Source organism: Emydura macquarii, unplaced genomic scaffold (assembly GCF_026122565.2).
Source record: "Emydura macquarii macquarii isolate MOO-44397 ecotype Brisbane River unplaced genomic scaffold, CSIRO-AGI_Emac_v2 contig_2531, whole genome shotgun sequence".
Lineage (NCBI taxonomy): Eukaryota > Metazoa > Chordata > Testudines > Chelidae > Emydura > Emydura macquarii.
Window position 1 is genome coordinate 1,290,615 of NW_027132668.1, and position 15,810 is coordinate 1,306,424.

The window sequence follows — 15,810 nt, forward strand, 5'->3', positions numbered from 1 at the left end:
CCATGCCCCACTGTTTTAAATGGTCATTAAATTTGCTACTTATAATCTCTCTGAACAGCCAACTGAAAGAAGAAACAGCAAGGTGCAGTTTAACATCTTATCCAAATGACAGTAACTCCCTCTTCCTGCAGTTTTTCACTGAAGGTCCAGGATAAGCCCAAATAATGGTCTGCAAAGCAAACTAAACCCATAACACTGCAGTTTTCTGCGTTCATCCCTCTATTTTCCAAACACACCAACCTTAAACAAGTCATATAGTTCCTCCAATTCTTCAGGAAGAATAGAAACATCTGGGATTACAACTCTGAGCTTAAGGGAAAGAAGGGAAAAGCACACTGGTGAATACTAGCACTGTATAAATAGCATGGACAAGAAACATGCCCTCCCACACTGTACTCTACTACACAGTGATAAAGGATAGCCAAGAACTGAAACATTTATGGTTCCATATTTCTAACCTTCCCTGTTTAAATCCTTAGGGACATTATGAATACAAATGCAAAAAAGCATTGAGGCTAAAAATGTCAGATAACAGATCCTCCTTAACTCATGTCTTTTTAAAAGTTTAAAGCAAGCTTAATTAAAGTAGTTTAAAAAAAATCCTAAGCGAAAGAAAATTCTGCTCACCACATTTTGTTTGGTTGTATCCTCATGGCTTTGTAGAACACGAATCCTGTGTTTATAGCGCATATGCTCTATCTGTTCCACAGACTGGTCTCCAAATTTCTAGAATATAGGAATAGGTATTTTAACTTTTTTGAAAATGTAAAAAGTTAGTTCTAGAAAAATGAAAGTATTTCTATATATTTAGTCTCTAGTTTATCTACCTAACTAGGTATTTATACCATGCCCATCTCTGTGGTATCTGAACACCTTATCAAGGGGTCGAGTTACCAGAAGGTTAAGCTATGGAAACTCACCACTTTTACTTAAATATCACTGAGAAACATTTAAAAAGCTATCTGACTATAAAACCCAGGAGATATCCAGTTTTATTTTACCTCGTAGGAATCACGGAGTAGGTCAGCTATTTCAGTCACTTGACAGGGCTCCTGATCATCAATGAAAAAGGCCTGGTGATTACCAATTGGTGGTAGAGGACTTTCCTCATTTTTAACATGATCTAAAAACCTAAAGGGAAAAAAGTGATACAAACACAGATTACTTCACTGTGTATGCTGTGATCAGAATAATATATAAGCATGGTCTGCTGGCTCAAAGTTAGTGGAAATATACAGGTTTTTTTATGCTACTAAGCTTTTCAAAATGCCTTGATTATTACTCTCACTATAATTGTGATCTAGCCAATAACTAAAGGCAGACGCCACGCAAGGAAGAACATTTCTGTCTCCATGAAGTCTGGGACAAGAAGCTCCTCGCTCTAGGAAAGAAGCTAAGAGTAGCAGTAAATAGTGCACATTGGCACAGTCCCCTGCTCTCAGTATTGCCAGGAAATTTCAGATGACATCTATCAGCCAAATTTCCTTAACCTTTTGTTGAGATGGGACAGCAGCAGCAAGACAGACGGAGTTAGATGCTGCTGCATATGCTTGTTCTTTTCTTACTGCTGATGCAGTAGCCACATTCCTTTGTATTAGTTTTGAAGCAGAGCAATTTGAAAGCACTGTATAATTTTAAGTTCAGACAGAGTAAAATACCTGCTAAGAATCATCAGGGCATGCCCATCATCCTTGCTGTTACATAGTTCTACTGCATTGGCTTCAAGAATAGCCAAGCCCAACTGGAAAATGGCTTTGATTCCATCATAGAAGAAGCAGTCTACAACATTCACAGCACTTTCTAGAGGCATGATATTGAGGAACAAGGTAAGGAACCATGAAAGGGAAATGGAAGCCAAGGTGGATAGATCTTTCATGTGTTCAGCCAGTTCTGGAAGTCGCTCTTTTATAAGCTCTTCGAATACTGACTGGTCTACCTGAGCACCTGTAAGTCACAATAAAACAACAGTGTGAGCTGAGGCTAAAGGATTTTTTCTACAGTTCAATTCATCAGTTGACAAATAAACAAAACAAAATCTGAACCACTAAAATGTATACACCCCTGAAATGAGTAACCACATTATCCTACCGTGATAAATTCTCATCCTCACCCATTGTGTCATGCCTATACTACTTATTTTAAGTTCCTTTGCACAAGGACTGTCATTTTCTGTTAAGTGCCTAGCATCCTTTAGGGTGCTATAAAATAATAGCAGCAGCAGCTTCGTAATTAAGTGGTAGCAAGAACAATTTTAAAAGCTGCTTACTGTTCAACTTCAGATTTACGCAATAAAAATAAAGCAAAAAAACAAAACAAAACAAAACCTTTCTTCTGGTACATATACTTCAACACTCAACATACAAAACAACTGCAAAAAATGAGCAGGGGAGCACCTCTGCTAGAGTGGAAAATGTAAAACTGCTCTTGAAGGAAGTATTTATTTGGTTAAAAAGTAGGATGTTTAAAAAAATTATAATTTACTATTATTCCCAGATGTAAGTTTTCCTTGGTGCCTTAAAGACAATCTTTCCAAGTGGAGCACATTCAGGCCCTGATCCTGCAATCTTACCCACTAGCATAAACCCGTGTACACAAAAAGCCCCAATGGAGTCAGTGTGACTTCACATGCGTAAGGAAATCCATGGTCACAAATTAGATGTGCGAGATCAGGGCCTTGGATTAAAGATGTTTACTGTATACAAAAAGTAGTTCTCTTTGTCAGTCATTTTCTGTATTCCCTCTCTAGTTATTTCACACAACCATGTTTCTCCTCACAGCCCAGATTCTCGAGATTATTATAAAGTTTTACATGCTATGGAATTCCTGATTTAAAAATCAAGTTATACAAATCTCCATGACACATGGATACACATCACTCGAAACTTCTGCTGCCCAAAGGCAGAACACAACTGCTGCCCAAATGCATCACCTTGAGAGGAAGCTCAAAGCTTCAGTTATCAGACCCAAATCCGAAAGTACTGGACACAGAAATTTTGTTTTTTAGCACTTTCTACTTCGAGTCATAAGACGACACCCTAACGGACATGAGGAGTAGGCAAATTATGTTACCAAGTGAGAGCGCCAGATCCAACACTGATCCCAAGATGATTATAATAATTTGAATGCTAAGAGCTTTTGAGAAACAAGACAGACATGGTCCCCACTTGACAGCACATAACATCTAATTCAGACATGATTCATTACGTGAGGATCATAAACAGACAAAAAGAAGGAAAAAGAATAGAGGAAGGGACAGAGTGACAATAAGTTCACGTGGTTTCTCAGCAAAACATGGACTCCACTTGATTGTCCCGTTAAGTTTTTGTTTGTTTAACCGAACTCTCAGGCAATGAGGCAGAGTGAGTTTTTAGGAAGGACCTGAATGAGGAGGCAGAGGTAGCTTGGCAAACAGGTGTAGATAAGGCATTTCATGCCTGAAACATAGCATGGAAGATAGATATCAGATATGTGAAGTCAGAAGTTTAATATTAGACACACATAAATCACTGTACAGACATTTGACAAAAGGCCATGTTATTAATAATGTTTAAATTGTGGAAGTGGCCAGCCAGGTCTATCTTAGGTACTTTTATGGCTCTGATAACTAGTATCTGAGCACCTTCAATGTATTTATCCGTATCACACTCCATGAGGTAGGGAAGTGCTAGTATCCCCATTTTACAAATGGGGAAATGAGACACAGAAAGGCAAAGTGGCTTGCCCAAGGTCATGCAGGAAGGCTGTGACACAGCCAAGAATTGAACCCAGGTCCTCCCTGTGTTAAAGCACCGTACAAACAGAAAATGAAAGTCAAAGAGACAAGACATAACAGGTAGGGGAAACAAACAGGTCATGGTGGGAGAGACAAGGTAACAAAAAATAATAGGATATGCACAATTCTTAACCAATCAGGAGCAGTGTTCACAGCTCGCCACCTGCCTAGCCATTATAGGGTTACTGTTGCCTGTATGCATCGCAGAAGAGGGGAGTTTGGAGGAAGTACTTGGAGGAGGTGGTTGCTGTGGCTTTATGAATTTTGCTTGGAGGCTTTTCCCATTTGTAAGGGGTGGCATGAAGAAAAGGGCTTAGAATCATAGAAAATCAGGATTGGAAGGGACCCCAGGAGGTCATGGAGTCCAATCCCTGCTCAAAGCAGGACCAACCCTAACTAAATATACATCTTGTAGGAGAATCAAGCGATCAAGGCTGCCATCAGTAGAGGAGAGTAGGAGGGAAAGGCCCTTGCAATAAAGATAATAGGTCCGGAACACAAGGCAGGGCTAAACTGTCGAGAACTTCTGAAAGAACAAGAAGTGTGTCTGGTGCTGTCAAACAGGGAGAGCTAGCCGAGGGAGGAAGGGATGTGTGTGGCATAGTCAGTGCAATGATTTTAGCAGCTACATTTTGACTGGACATGTTACGGTCACATGCCAGGAGAAGAGCTTTTGGGTATCAAGGTCAGAGAGAAGGAGATTACAGAATTTATGAGGCGGGATGATCAAAGCTTGGACAGGAGTTTGGCAGCCGTGGGCTGAGAGAAAAGTTGGGATCTTGGAAATGTTGTACAGGAAGACGAAATAACATTTAGACAAGGCCTGGATGTGATGGTCAGAAGAGAGGGCCAAGTGAAAGAGGAAGCCAAGATTACAAAATTGAGCAACAGGAAGAATAACAGTGTTGTTGGACATATCTGAGGGGGAAGGGCAGAGGAAAATTAGGAGTTCCCCTTCGGCCATGTTAAGTGTTAGAGCACATCTTCAATGCGGAGTGAACTCAGGCTACTGGCACCTGGGTCTGAGCACCAAGGTTTTTCACAGATTCCAAGGCCAGAAGGGACCATTATGATCATCTAATCTGTCCACCTGCATAACACAGGACAGAGAACGTCCTCATAATAATTCCTTAAGCATGTCTTTTAGAAAAATATCCAATCTTGATTTAACAATTGTCAGTGATGGAGAAACCATCATGATCCTTGGGAAATTGTTCCAATGGTTAATTACTTTCACCATTAAACATTTACGCCTGTTTATGCATCCCAGAATTGTGTTAGCTCTTTTGGCCACAGTGTCACATTAGCCAGTTTTTAATCCCTTTTATGTGTGCCATGTTAATTTTACATCATTCTAGTTTTCTACTAAAAAAGCCAAGTCAAATGTTTTACAGAAGTATATTCTGTCAATATTGTTACCTTTATCAACCACATTTATAATCTTATCAAAAAAATATCAAGTTAGTTTGACAGGATCTATGTTCCATACACTCATGTTGATTTATATTAATTATTTTACCCCGTTTTAGTTCTTTATCAATTGGGCGTTCTATCAGCTGCTCCATCATCTTGCCTAGAATCGATGTCAGGCTGACAGGCCTATAAATTAGCCAGGGTCATCCCGTTTAACAATTGGCACAACATTAACTGTCTTCTGTCAACTAACTGTCTAACTTCCCCAGCGCTCCAAGACTTTTTGAAAATCAACATTAATGGTTCAGCGAGCTCTGCAGCCAACTCTTTTAAAACTCTTGGATGCAAGTTATCTGGACCTGCTGATTTTACAATGTCTAACTTTAGTAGCTCCTTTTTAATATCCTTCAGCGATACCAGTAGAATGCAGAGTGCTATCACCACCTGACGAGACTCATCTGTTTTTCCCCAAAATACAAAACAAAAATATTAATTGAACACGTTTATGTTTCTGCGTTATTATTGATAATTCTACCCTTTCCACCTAGTAATGGACCAATACCATTGGTCAGGATTCTTTTTTATTCCTAATATATTTTAGAAAACTCCTAGAGCTCAGGTGCGGCCAGCCACACTGCAAACCCAGACCCAGGAGTGTCCACACAACTGCATCCACACTGCCACTGCACTCACTATGGTGAGGCACTGGGACTTCCAGGAACATGCCCCAGGGCTCTTAGGGCTGCAGTAAAATAAGCAGCAATTCTTTCCCAATGAATTGTGGGAGAACTTATCTGTCCTTCTGGGCACACAGGAAGAACTGTGGGAAGGCACTAGAAGACGATCAACACAAGTGGTTTAGCCTATGTCCACGATGCAAAGTGAGCAGGTCAGCAGCCTGAATGTTAGGCTGGTTGAGACACTTGAGTTTTAGCCTCAGGGCTGCATGGGCAAGCTAAGCTTGGATGTAAAGCACCACTTCCTGCTCCAGCCCGTCACTCGCTCTCTCACTGTCACACACTTGCTTCTGCATTGCCACTATGTGTGCTGCCTGAGTCAGTGTTGTCACCCTAAAGGTATAGGACATAGCCTTCAGGCTAGCTGCTTTCTTTTCTCTCTTAACTTTATCTCTCTCTAACCCCTCCACTTTTGCCTTTAACTGATCTCTCTCTTTATCTAATACCATCACTACCATCCACAGTCCTTACAATGTCGTCTTCTTCTTTCTCTTCACATTTGGAGCTTTCCATTTTCCCACTCTGACCTAGGTTTCCCGTTGCTTACACAGCTTCAGGGGCTGCTGAAGACTCCAAGTTTCCAAGGACCATTACCATATTTCTGTACAAAATCCATCAGGCTGTTATCCAAAACCATTTCCATCTTTCCAAACATTCCCTTTCCTTTTGACAGATTTGTTCACTCAACCAGGCTGCCAGCCTGACTCCCAGTAACAGAATGTATCCATAAATTGACTTGTGGACTACGACACGGGAATTACAGGTTGCAAACCTGTCCCGCCATCCTCTTATCCCTATTGCAGCAAACTGTGGGTGTACTAATTGTCTCCTTCCTCTCCACCAACTCCTGCCAACTGGCTCACTAAATCTGTTACCCAGGGTTATCTGAACCCAAAGCTACAGTAACTAATCTCGGTTTTCCAGGTGGTGTCAGGAAATAAATCACGGGGGGGGGGGGACACAGCACCTCCATCTGATAAATGACTGGTACGCACAAGAGTGCTTCCACTCAAAAATCCTTGGTTTTCTTGAATCTAAAGCACAAATCAAAACTAGCAATAAGCTAGAAGCACTCCAGATAGTTACCCAAAGTCTGAGGTGGTATTGAGTGGCAGCAGCAGGGTTCCGGTGGTTGGCCTTCCTCCTAGCCGCTGGGGAGATAGCTGTCAGACTTCAAGCTTGTAGAAATCCTCTCAAAAGAACTTCTTCCAGGCTTCTCCAAAGTACACTCTCTAACTAATCTTTTTATAAGTAACTCAAAACAAAGCACAACTCAAAGTAACTTCTAATAGACTAACGATTTCACTAGCAATAGCAAAAAAAAAAAAAAACAAACCCAAAACCTCAATCTTTACTTAGCAGCAAAGCAGCTCTAGCAAGAAATGTACAGACACAGGCACCCAGACCAAGATCAGCTGTTCTTGTTAGTAACACTGCAGTAGTCTAGCTGTTTTTGTCTGCCTAAGCAAGGCCGAATTTCCTCTTGCTATGGTGTGTCCTCAATTCTAGCTTATGGTGGCTAAGTGCACAAGATGGCTGGGGGTTATGTTAAGTCCAGTTTTCTCTTAACAGGGTGACAGGATTTTGCATGGACAGGAACCAATTTAGGGGCAACATCTGAGTAAAAGCCCAAGTTAACTCTGCGGTGAAGACAAGCCCTTAATTGATGACTGGAGGTCCACAAGTAAATATCAGAAAGAAAAGCTGAAATTTTAGTTTGAATGGAAGGAGATGGATCTAGAATTGAGAGGTAGATTTGTGAGTCATCAGTATCTGAATGGTAGTGAAAGCCATGTTTGCAGTTGAAAAGCAGGTTCTGAGTGATGGGATACAATAGTGCCTAATCACCAGCTCAAAATGAAATACATTGCCACTGTATAGTGGTATCAACTACCACATCACTTAACTTTTTATTAGCTGACCATAGAACAATACTCCTCTAACTTAAACTAGCCGCCTGCACTTACCACTATTCAGTGGGAATACAATGGCACATGGGGTAGCTAAGCACTAAGACTAGCAGTAAAGACAGAAAAATGGAGTAAAACTCAACATAAAGCAAATAGCTTCCATTTAAAACAGTTAGGGAAGAAACAAGTGAGTGCAAACGGTAGATTAATTTTTTTCAAATACACGCCTAAGATAAGTATATAAAACAGATCATTGCATCTGCAGCCAAGCACTGTGCATGCAGCTACATCTTTTCACACAAGCAACTTAAATGCACGTTTCTGAAAGTTTAGCCTACTGTGTCTTAAAGGTACCTATACTGCAGAACAACTAGACACACCCTGTATGACACACTGTATGGCATAAAATGCAAAAAGGGTGCAAGTTACCATTTCCCAACATTGAATCTCCCACATCTGTATACTCTGAAGCCTGAGAAACAGTTAAGGGGCTGAGATCAGCTCTTTCTCCAGGGTGCTTTTAGATACAAGCCTATATTCCTCCAGCATCCTGATATCATTGGCATGCCAGATAAGAAATAGTTACCACAACATATTCTTCCATATGCCATCCAAACAGCTGGGGTAGGCAACACAATAATACTTTACAGTAACAAAGATTAGCAAGTAGCTAGCCTGGTTTTAACAAAACACGTGAAAGGTTTAACGCTGCAGGTATAAATGGAACATCTGATCAGTAAAAGAAAATGAGTGCAAAGCCACGCTGTACATTAGCAGTTTTTTTTACTAGTCTTCAAATATTTCAGACAGACTCAGTGAAATCTGTAACAAGCAAACAGCAAAAGCTCCACACATGACACAAGTATGAACGGTGCCCTCACAAACCAATTCACACATGGTATTCTGGACAGTTGTAAACAAGCTCAGAATTGCAAGGTTTTTTCCATCCTGGTGCCAAGCAGTATTTCACCCCTTCATTCCCAGTGTAGTATTTCAATGAGAGGAGTGGAAGAGACACAAGCTTACCTATCACTCGGTGATTAAAGTAATCTGGCAGCATCCTCTCACATACAGCAACCAGCAGCCAAAAAGCTTCCTCTTCTTTGGCATACAACAACAACACTGAGGTCAAAATATTCATTGACTGTTATGAGGTCAAAGAAGAAAATGAGATGTATTAGTTGCAGCACCACCCCTTTCTCCAAAAACTCCTAATGCAGGCAGGGCTGCTTTAAAAAAATAAATAAATAAATAAAACTTTTCCTATAGAACACCAATTAATTTGGCAGGAGAAATGCCTTCCACTCCTGAGCAGCCCCAATCTGATAGCTTACCACAAAATACTGTGAAGATATCAATTGGGGGGCGGAAGTGATTACATCATTGCAATCTAGATAAGACTTTAAGCCATAGGAGGATTTGCAAATTCATATATGCCACTCTTCGTACGGGCAACATGAACCAACTATGCAAAACACAGCAGGATGCAAAATGGGCAACCAAATGTGTCAAAGCATCATTTTTCTGCCTCTATAGATGGGTCTGCATGGAAGATAAGGGAGCTGGCTCATGCGTTTAGAGCTACACTACTCCCCGGTCAGAATTCAGGAGGCTGGAGGGGAGGTGGAGACATTATCTGAGCCAATAGGCTGTAATTACACTGCACTGGTGCTATGTACTTGCCACCAACCTGGGAAGAGGAGGATTTCAGTTCATCGAACCCCCGCGCAGGTCCCCTATGTGAAGCTCATCTACACAGGCCAGTTTGCTTTGTTCACTCTCTGAGCACCGCATGAGAAAACTTGCACTCAGCACTAACAAGAATAGTGGGAACTTATTTTGGACTGGCAGTGAAAATTCTGAACATACACAGGGAACAAGTCTGAGTCAGAAAGTGCCATTTTCACATGCTCATTTTTCAGAGTAAAACCACACAACGTGTAAATTATTCTTTCATGACACATGCAACAAAGCAAAGCATGTTATCTAGAATTACAATCACCACAAAACACAGAGGGGGATAACAATCCAGAGACAGCAGAGAATTCCTCTAGAAAGAGAGCATTAACCCACTTCTCCATGTGCTAATAATTCTTCACCTGGCAGTATCCTATTTTGGGGTTCCTGTGGGCATAAGCTGTCAGAACTCTCCTCAGGGCAGCTATCCCAGTTTCATTCTGGAAGGCAGGGTGTTCAGGTAATGAGCGATGCAGGTCACGTTCTATCTCCTCTGTTGCCATGCAACACTTGCCCATTGATGCCTCCACTAAATTTCCGTAGTAACCAGGATGGGAGTCAAGATCAGTTACAGCGTCTGAAGACAGTAGTAAGAAGAAAACATGAGGTCATTAAGTGAATTATTTGTCAGAAGAACAAGCGTGAAGGTGTTGTTTTCCCCAAGGTCTATGAAATTAGACCTTACTTGCATTTAGTGAACCCCTGAACCTAAAAAGGAGATAAAATACTAGCAGAGATTTCCCCAAGATACAATGTTTGCATAGAAAATGAAATAGCTATTATAAAAGCCTAAATCAGACAGTAGAAGAAAAACCAGCTTGGTATTAAACATCATTCTCTGAAGCATCCCCTGCTAAAAGCATCACTGGGATAAATGTATTCAATACTGAACGTAATGTTCAAAGAGAAAAAACTCCAAAAATAAAAGGATCTAATCTTTGCAAATGTTTAATGTGTCTGAAACTGGACTAGACAGACTGGAGATCATATTGTAGGGAACAACGCTGCTCTGACATAGTAATGAATGAAATTACTTAAGTCTTTTCCAGCGATAGTATCTAAGATTCCTGACAATGTTCTATGAGAAGCAGCAGCACCTCAGACCTAAAGATACCATAATTTCACAACAGTTCAGTTTAGCTAAGATTAAACCAACATTTATATTACAATCTAATTGTTGCCTTAAGAAGAACATTATTTCATAAAGACAAAATGGCATTTTTATGCTAATTACATTGACAAAATTGCCTTTGTTTAGCTATTTTTGTACATCACTGAAGAGTTATGAGACACACAATAAAAAGCTCTTATTTTTCTAGCTAGGTATTTATACGGAGACTATTCCCACAGTATCTGAGCACCTCTCCTCCCTCCCCTTCCACCAGAGAATGTGATGGGATTACGTGCCGAAAAACCCAGCTTGTACACAGTTTTCCTTTGCTGAAGAATGATCTTCTGGAGCTTTCTTGCCTAACTGCAAATGTAGCTGCGTTCCGCTCTGGACCCTGGCTATATCTAAGATGTATTACAGAGTTCTCACCTGAAAAGAGGAGCCAGAGTTTGCCTCGTAAAGATTCTGGGATTCCCATTGCAACAAGCTTTCTTATCTTCTCTGTGCGAAACATACACACAGTTCTGCCATATTCTGCAAAATGGTCATTCCACAGTCTCTCTTTTATTTGTTCCCTTGACTGGAAATCAGAGAATACATTTTAAAACAAGCATTGTGCTTTTCAAGGTCTAATATACAGAAAATACTAAATAACCTAGATCTTCCCCTTTTATAAGGATTTCTTTTGGACCAGAAAATGTGGAAATAGACATGGAAGATCTGCTTTAAGGAGCAAATCCTGCCCCGTTCTGCCCTTAAGGATGAACCTATGCAGTCCCACAGCATAAGGGAAGAGCAACACAGGGCAAGACAAGGAGAGCCCCGCTGTGCACCAGAGCTCAGCTCCATCGGGACTCCCTATGAGTTAGCACGGGTCCCTTTTTCCTCTCTCGGCCTTTAGGCTGAAGCAGCTCCACTCTGCAGCTGGGAAGAGGAGGTGCCAGTGCTATGCTTTGTGCTCTGTCCACTACTTCATGCTTCCTCTCTAAGCTGTCAGAAGTCTCAATTACTTCTCAGAGGGAGCTTGCAGCAGCTCTGCATTCATCAGGGGAAGCCTGGGCAGCTGGGCCCTCTTCCCACAGTCATGAACTGAACTGAAGGCCTCCAAAAACACCTTTCAGAAACTTACAGCCATGGTTCCCTCAGGCCCGAAAGATTAGTTCTTTGGCTGTTTGGGGACAGTGAATAACCACGATTATCCTAAAGATCACAAGTGAAAAAGCAAACAACTTATTTTAAATGACAGGTTACCAGGGTCCCCAAATCAATTGGGAGTCTGAGGGAGGAGGGACAACTGAGGGCTCCACAGGCTCATAAAGCCCGTTTTGTTTTGTTTTTTAAAAGAAAGAGCTGCACTGCTGCCACGAATGCTGGGCTCAATTGGCTAGATCATTACAACTCTGATAAGATAGTACTGCCTCTCAACAATGCTAACAACAAAGCCTGATAAAGTACAACTGCTGCAACTATGCAGACAGAATCTGACACCTCTCTCTATCAAAGTATCAGTTTTAAAAATCAACACAAGTAAGACTTTTGTGATCATGACAGCAGGTGAAAAGGCATGTTGTAAAGAGACACCACTTTCTACTTATTGTGTGAGGGGCAGTAAATAAATATTTTGGGGGTGGGATGAGAGAAGAGCCAGGCAAGCAAGGAGACGAACAAAGAAAGAAAGAAGCTTATTAAAGATTAAACTCCAGCACACACAACCACACTTCCCTGACAACATGTAGTACACTTTATTTAAAAAAAAAAAAAAACATTTGGCTATATGAGTTACCATAGTTATTTTTAAGACTTATTTTAAAAAGCTACTGTACAATTGCACCCTCACTATACATACCATTCTGAAGTCAAAACTTTCAGACTCGGACCGGTGAAAGACAGATCTCAGTGCCTCTGCATTTAACAAGTGACTGTTCTTTTCACCGTCACTCTTGTCTTCGCTTTGGGAAGCCGCTATTACCAAATCCCGGGATTCACAGTCACTGAACACACACGTCGAACGAAACACAAGAGAGTGCTTGCAACATAGAATTGAAGAAAAATTATTTTTGGAAAGAGTTCAAACCTGTACTGTAGGCACAGTGTTCAAGACATCAAGAACCAGCACAAAATAGTGAAGCAGGTTACTTTGTTATAGTCTTAATTTTAGCCCAAATTTGAAAATTTTCTCCTAAAATTAAATACCAAAATCCATAGTTAGGCACCTAATTAATAATGGCCTAATTAGTAGTTTTGCTGAGCACTTGCAATCACTACTTAAAGTCAACAGGGGCTGTAGGTGCTGAGCACCTCTAGATCAGGTCTCCATTGCCACCACCCCTCATATTTTTTAGGAAAGAGCAGCAAGTGTTTTTCTATTTTTTTTTTTAATAGACAAGTTAGCTAGTAGCCTTGACAACTGTGCTCTTCCGTAGTCTGGATTTAGCAGGAACACTCCCAGGTTTTTATAATCTGCCCCGGCAGCCTAATGTGGTAGCCAGAGCTCCGGGACAGACACATACAGATCATTCTGCATCTCCTGGGGCTGAGTTCCAAGGGGGATTATTCAGCAGGTAGTGGAAGGTTAGCTATGGTGAGGCCCGAGGAGGCTGGCATGGGATTTGGTAACAGAGCAGCAGCCCAGGATTCAGCCTGTGATATGTCAGTTATCACATCAAATAATTAGTGAATTTTTGGAGTACCAGAAACAAGTACTTAATTCATTGAGGGGGTGGGGAAAGAGGTCTGATTTTTGAAACAGAGAGAGAATTACTTTAAGGAAAAGACAGGTTTTTCACATATGGAATAGGAAATGTGCAAGGAGCACGAAAGGAGCCACCAAAGAGATTGGGATGGGGGAGGGATTACCACAGGAAAGTTACCAAGGAGAAGCCTGAAGGGTCCCCTGATGTGAGGAGAGGGAAGTTCTCCACAGCCTTACTCCTCAGTGGGGAGATTACCTCCTAGAAACGTGAAGGGACCAGGTGGAAACGCTACTTCCTGAAGATAGTGGGCTCCTGGCGGCTTAGTTGAATCTCAAGTCTTTGAGGTCATGAGAACTGACACTCCTATTGAAATTGCCTGTAATTTTCAAGGATGTCATAATATGCCATGCTCTGCCTTGCCCTCCCCCTGGGGATTTCTGGAGTCCCAACTTTTTTCCCTCAAGACTGTCCCAGGAAAACCTTTTGAAATATAGGCAGCTATGCTCTCATTTCAGCAAGTACTAGTTATCTGTCACTGTTCTGCGTCACTGCAGGACTACAGGGTTTCTTAGCTTCATGGTTAAAATACTGAGCATTGTTGGTCCTGCACAAAGCATAAAGTGCCCTGATGGTTTTACACTAGACAATAGAAAATAATTTACTACAGATTAGTTGAAAAGATAGTGTACCAAATACACTTCATTAGCTAGTGGTTTATAAACACCACAGCTTGTTACCTTACAACGTAAGAAGTTACTAGTAAATTGTAAATCAGAGAATCATAGAAATGCAGGATTGGCGAGGATCTCGAGAGGTCATCTAGTCCAGCCCCCTGCACCAAGGCAGAACTAAATATTATCTAGACCATCCCTGAGAGGTGTTTGTCTAACCTGTTCTTAAAAAATCTCCAATGAGAGAGATTCCCTAGCCTCCCCAGGCAATTTGTTCCAGAGCTTAACAGCCCTGACAGTTAGGAAGCTTTTCCAAATCATAGAATCATAGAATATTAGAGTTGGAAGGGACCTCAGGAGGTCATCTAGTCCAACCCCCTGCTCAAAGCAGGACTAACCTCAGCTATATCATCCCAACCAGGGCTTTGTCAAGCCTCACCTTAAAAACCTCTAAGGATGGAATGTCCAATCTAAATCTCCCTTGTTGCATTTTAAGCCCATTGCTTCTTGTCCTGTCCTCATTGGTTAAGGAGAACAATTTGCCATCCCCGTTTATCACAATTTTTATGTATTTGAAGACTTGTCCTCTCAGTCCTCTCTTCTCCAGACTAAACAAATCCAGGGTTTTCAATCTTTCTTCAGAAGCTACATTTTCTAGACTCTTAATCATTTTTGTTGTTCTCCTCTGGACTTTCTCCAATTTGTCCACACATTGCCCGAAGTGTGGTGCCCAGAACTGGACACAATACTCCAGTTGAGGCCTTATCAGCACTGTGTAGAGTGGAAGAACTACTTCCTATGTCTTGCTTACAACCCCTGCTAATACATCCCAGAATGATATTCACTTTTTTTGCAATACTATTACATTGTTGATTCATATTTAATTGGTGACCCACTATAACCCTCAGATCCTTTCTTTCCAATACTCTTCCTTAGGCGGGCATTTCCCATTTTGTATTTATGCAGTTGATTATTCCTTCCTAAATGCAGTACTTTACATTTGCCCTTATAGAATTTCATGCTATGTATTTAAGACCATTTTTCCAGTTTGTCAAGGTCATTTTGAATTCTAATCATGTCTTTAACCACAGGCTTCTGACCAATTTTCTGCTCTAGTTATGATTTTAGAAGATGCAGGACAAAGTACAAATGGCTAAGCATCATCATCAGCATTCAATCTGAAAAAGATCAAAAGTTTAGTACCGTTTCTTTTTTTTCCAAGCAGTTATAGTGCACCGGGTTGCTGGCGTTGACTTGTTTTAGTCTCAGAAGCAGGTTCTCCACCAAGCTATCCCTGTCCTTCAACTCAATGAACTGAAAGGCCATCTTACTCCTTATACTTATAATGATGGGATTGGGAAGGAGACTGGTGTCCTCCATCTTCTCTATACTAGCCACCTATTTCAAAAACAGGACAGAAAAGGTATTATTCACCACATTCAAAAAGGCTCCCTGATATACTGCACATGCATTGAAATGTACATAATGGGCTACATTTCTTTGCGCACAGATTTTAATGATGACTATTCAGATTGTCTTAATGGCCAGATACATCCTACAGATCAAGATTGATTAAATTTTCTTTACTTTAGACAGATGACCTTATGTGTTTCATTCTAAAGATTTTCAAGGGTAACTTGTGATTTTGAGTGCTCAACTTAAGACAGCTTAAAGAGTCCTGATTTTTGGAAATCTGAGCAATCACCTTCTGACCCATTAAGGTACCTGAAACTGAGCACTCAAAATCATTGCACTATTTTTGAAAA

At 41.0% G+C, this 15,810-nt stretch overlaps 1 protein-coding gene across 2 annotated transcripts in view; it reads right to left on the reverse strand.

Moving 5' to 3' along the window:
- The window catches only part of TBC1D8 (TBC1 domain family member 8), a 71,503-nt gene that overhangs the window by 4,564 nt on the left and 51,129 nt on the right, over positions 1-15,810 (reverse strand). For both annotated transcript variants that reach the window (XM_067563569.1, XM_067563568.1), the window contains exons 7-15: positions 15,248-15,442; positions 12,527-12,706; positions 11,110-11,260; positions 9,932-10,146; positions 8,859-8,976; positions 1,659-1,944; positions 1,002-1,131; positions 628-726; positions 241-309 (exon numbers count right to left, since the gene is read on the reverse strand). In XM_067563569.1, coding sequence (XP_067419670.1) covers positions 241-309; positions 628-726; positions 1,002-1,131; positions 1,659-1,944; positions 8,859-8,976; positions 9,932-10,146; positions 11,110-11,260; positions 12,527-12,706; positions 15,248-15,442 — 1,443 coding nt within the window. The remainder of the gene's footprint in view (positions 1-240; positions 310-627; positions 727-1,001; positions 1,132-1,658; positions 1,945-8,858; positions 8,977-9,931; positions 10,147-11,109; positions 11,261-12,526; positions 12,707-15,247; positions 15,443-15,810) is intronic.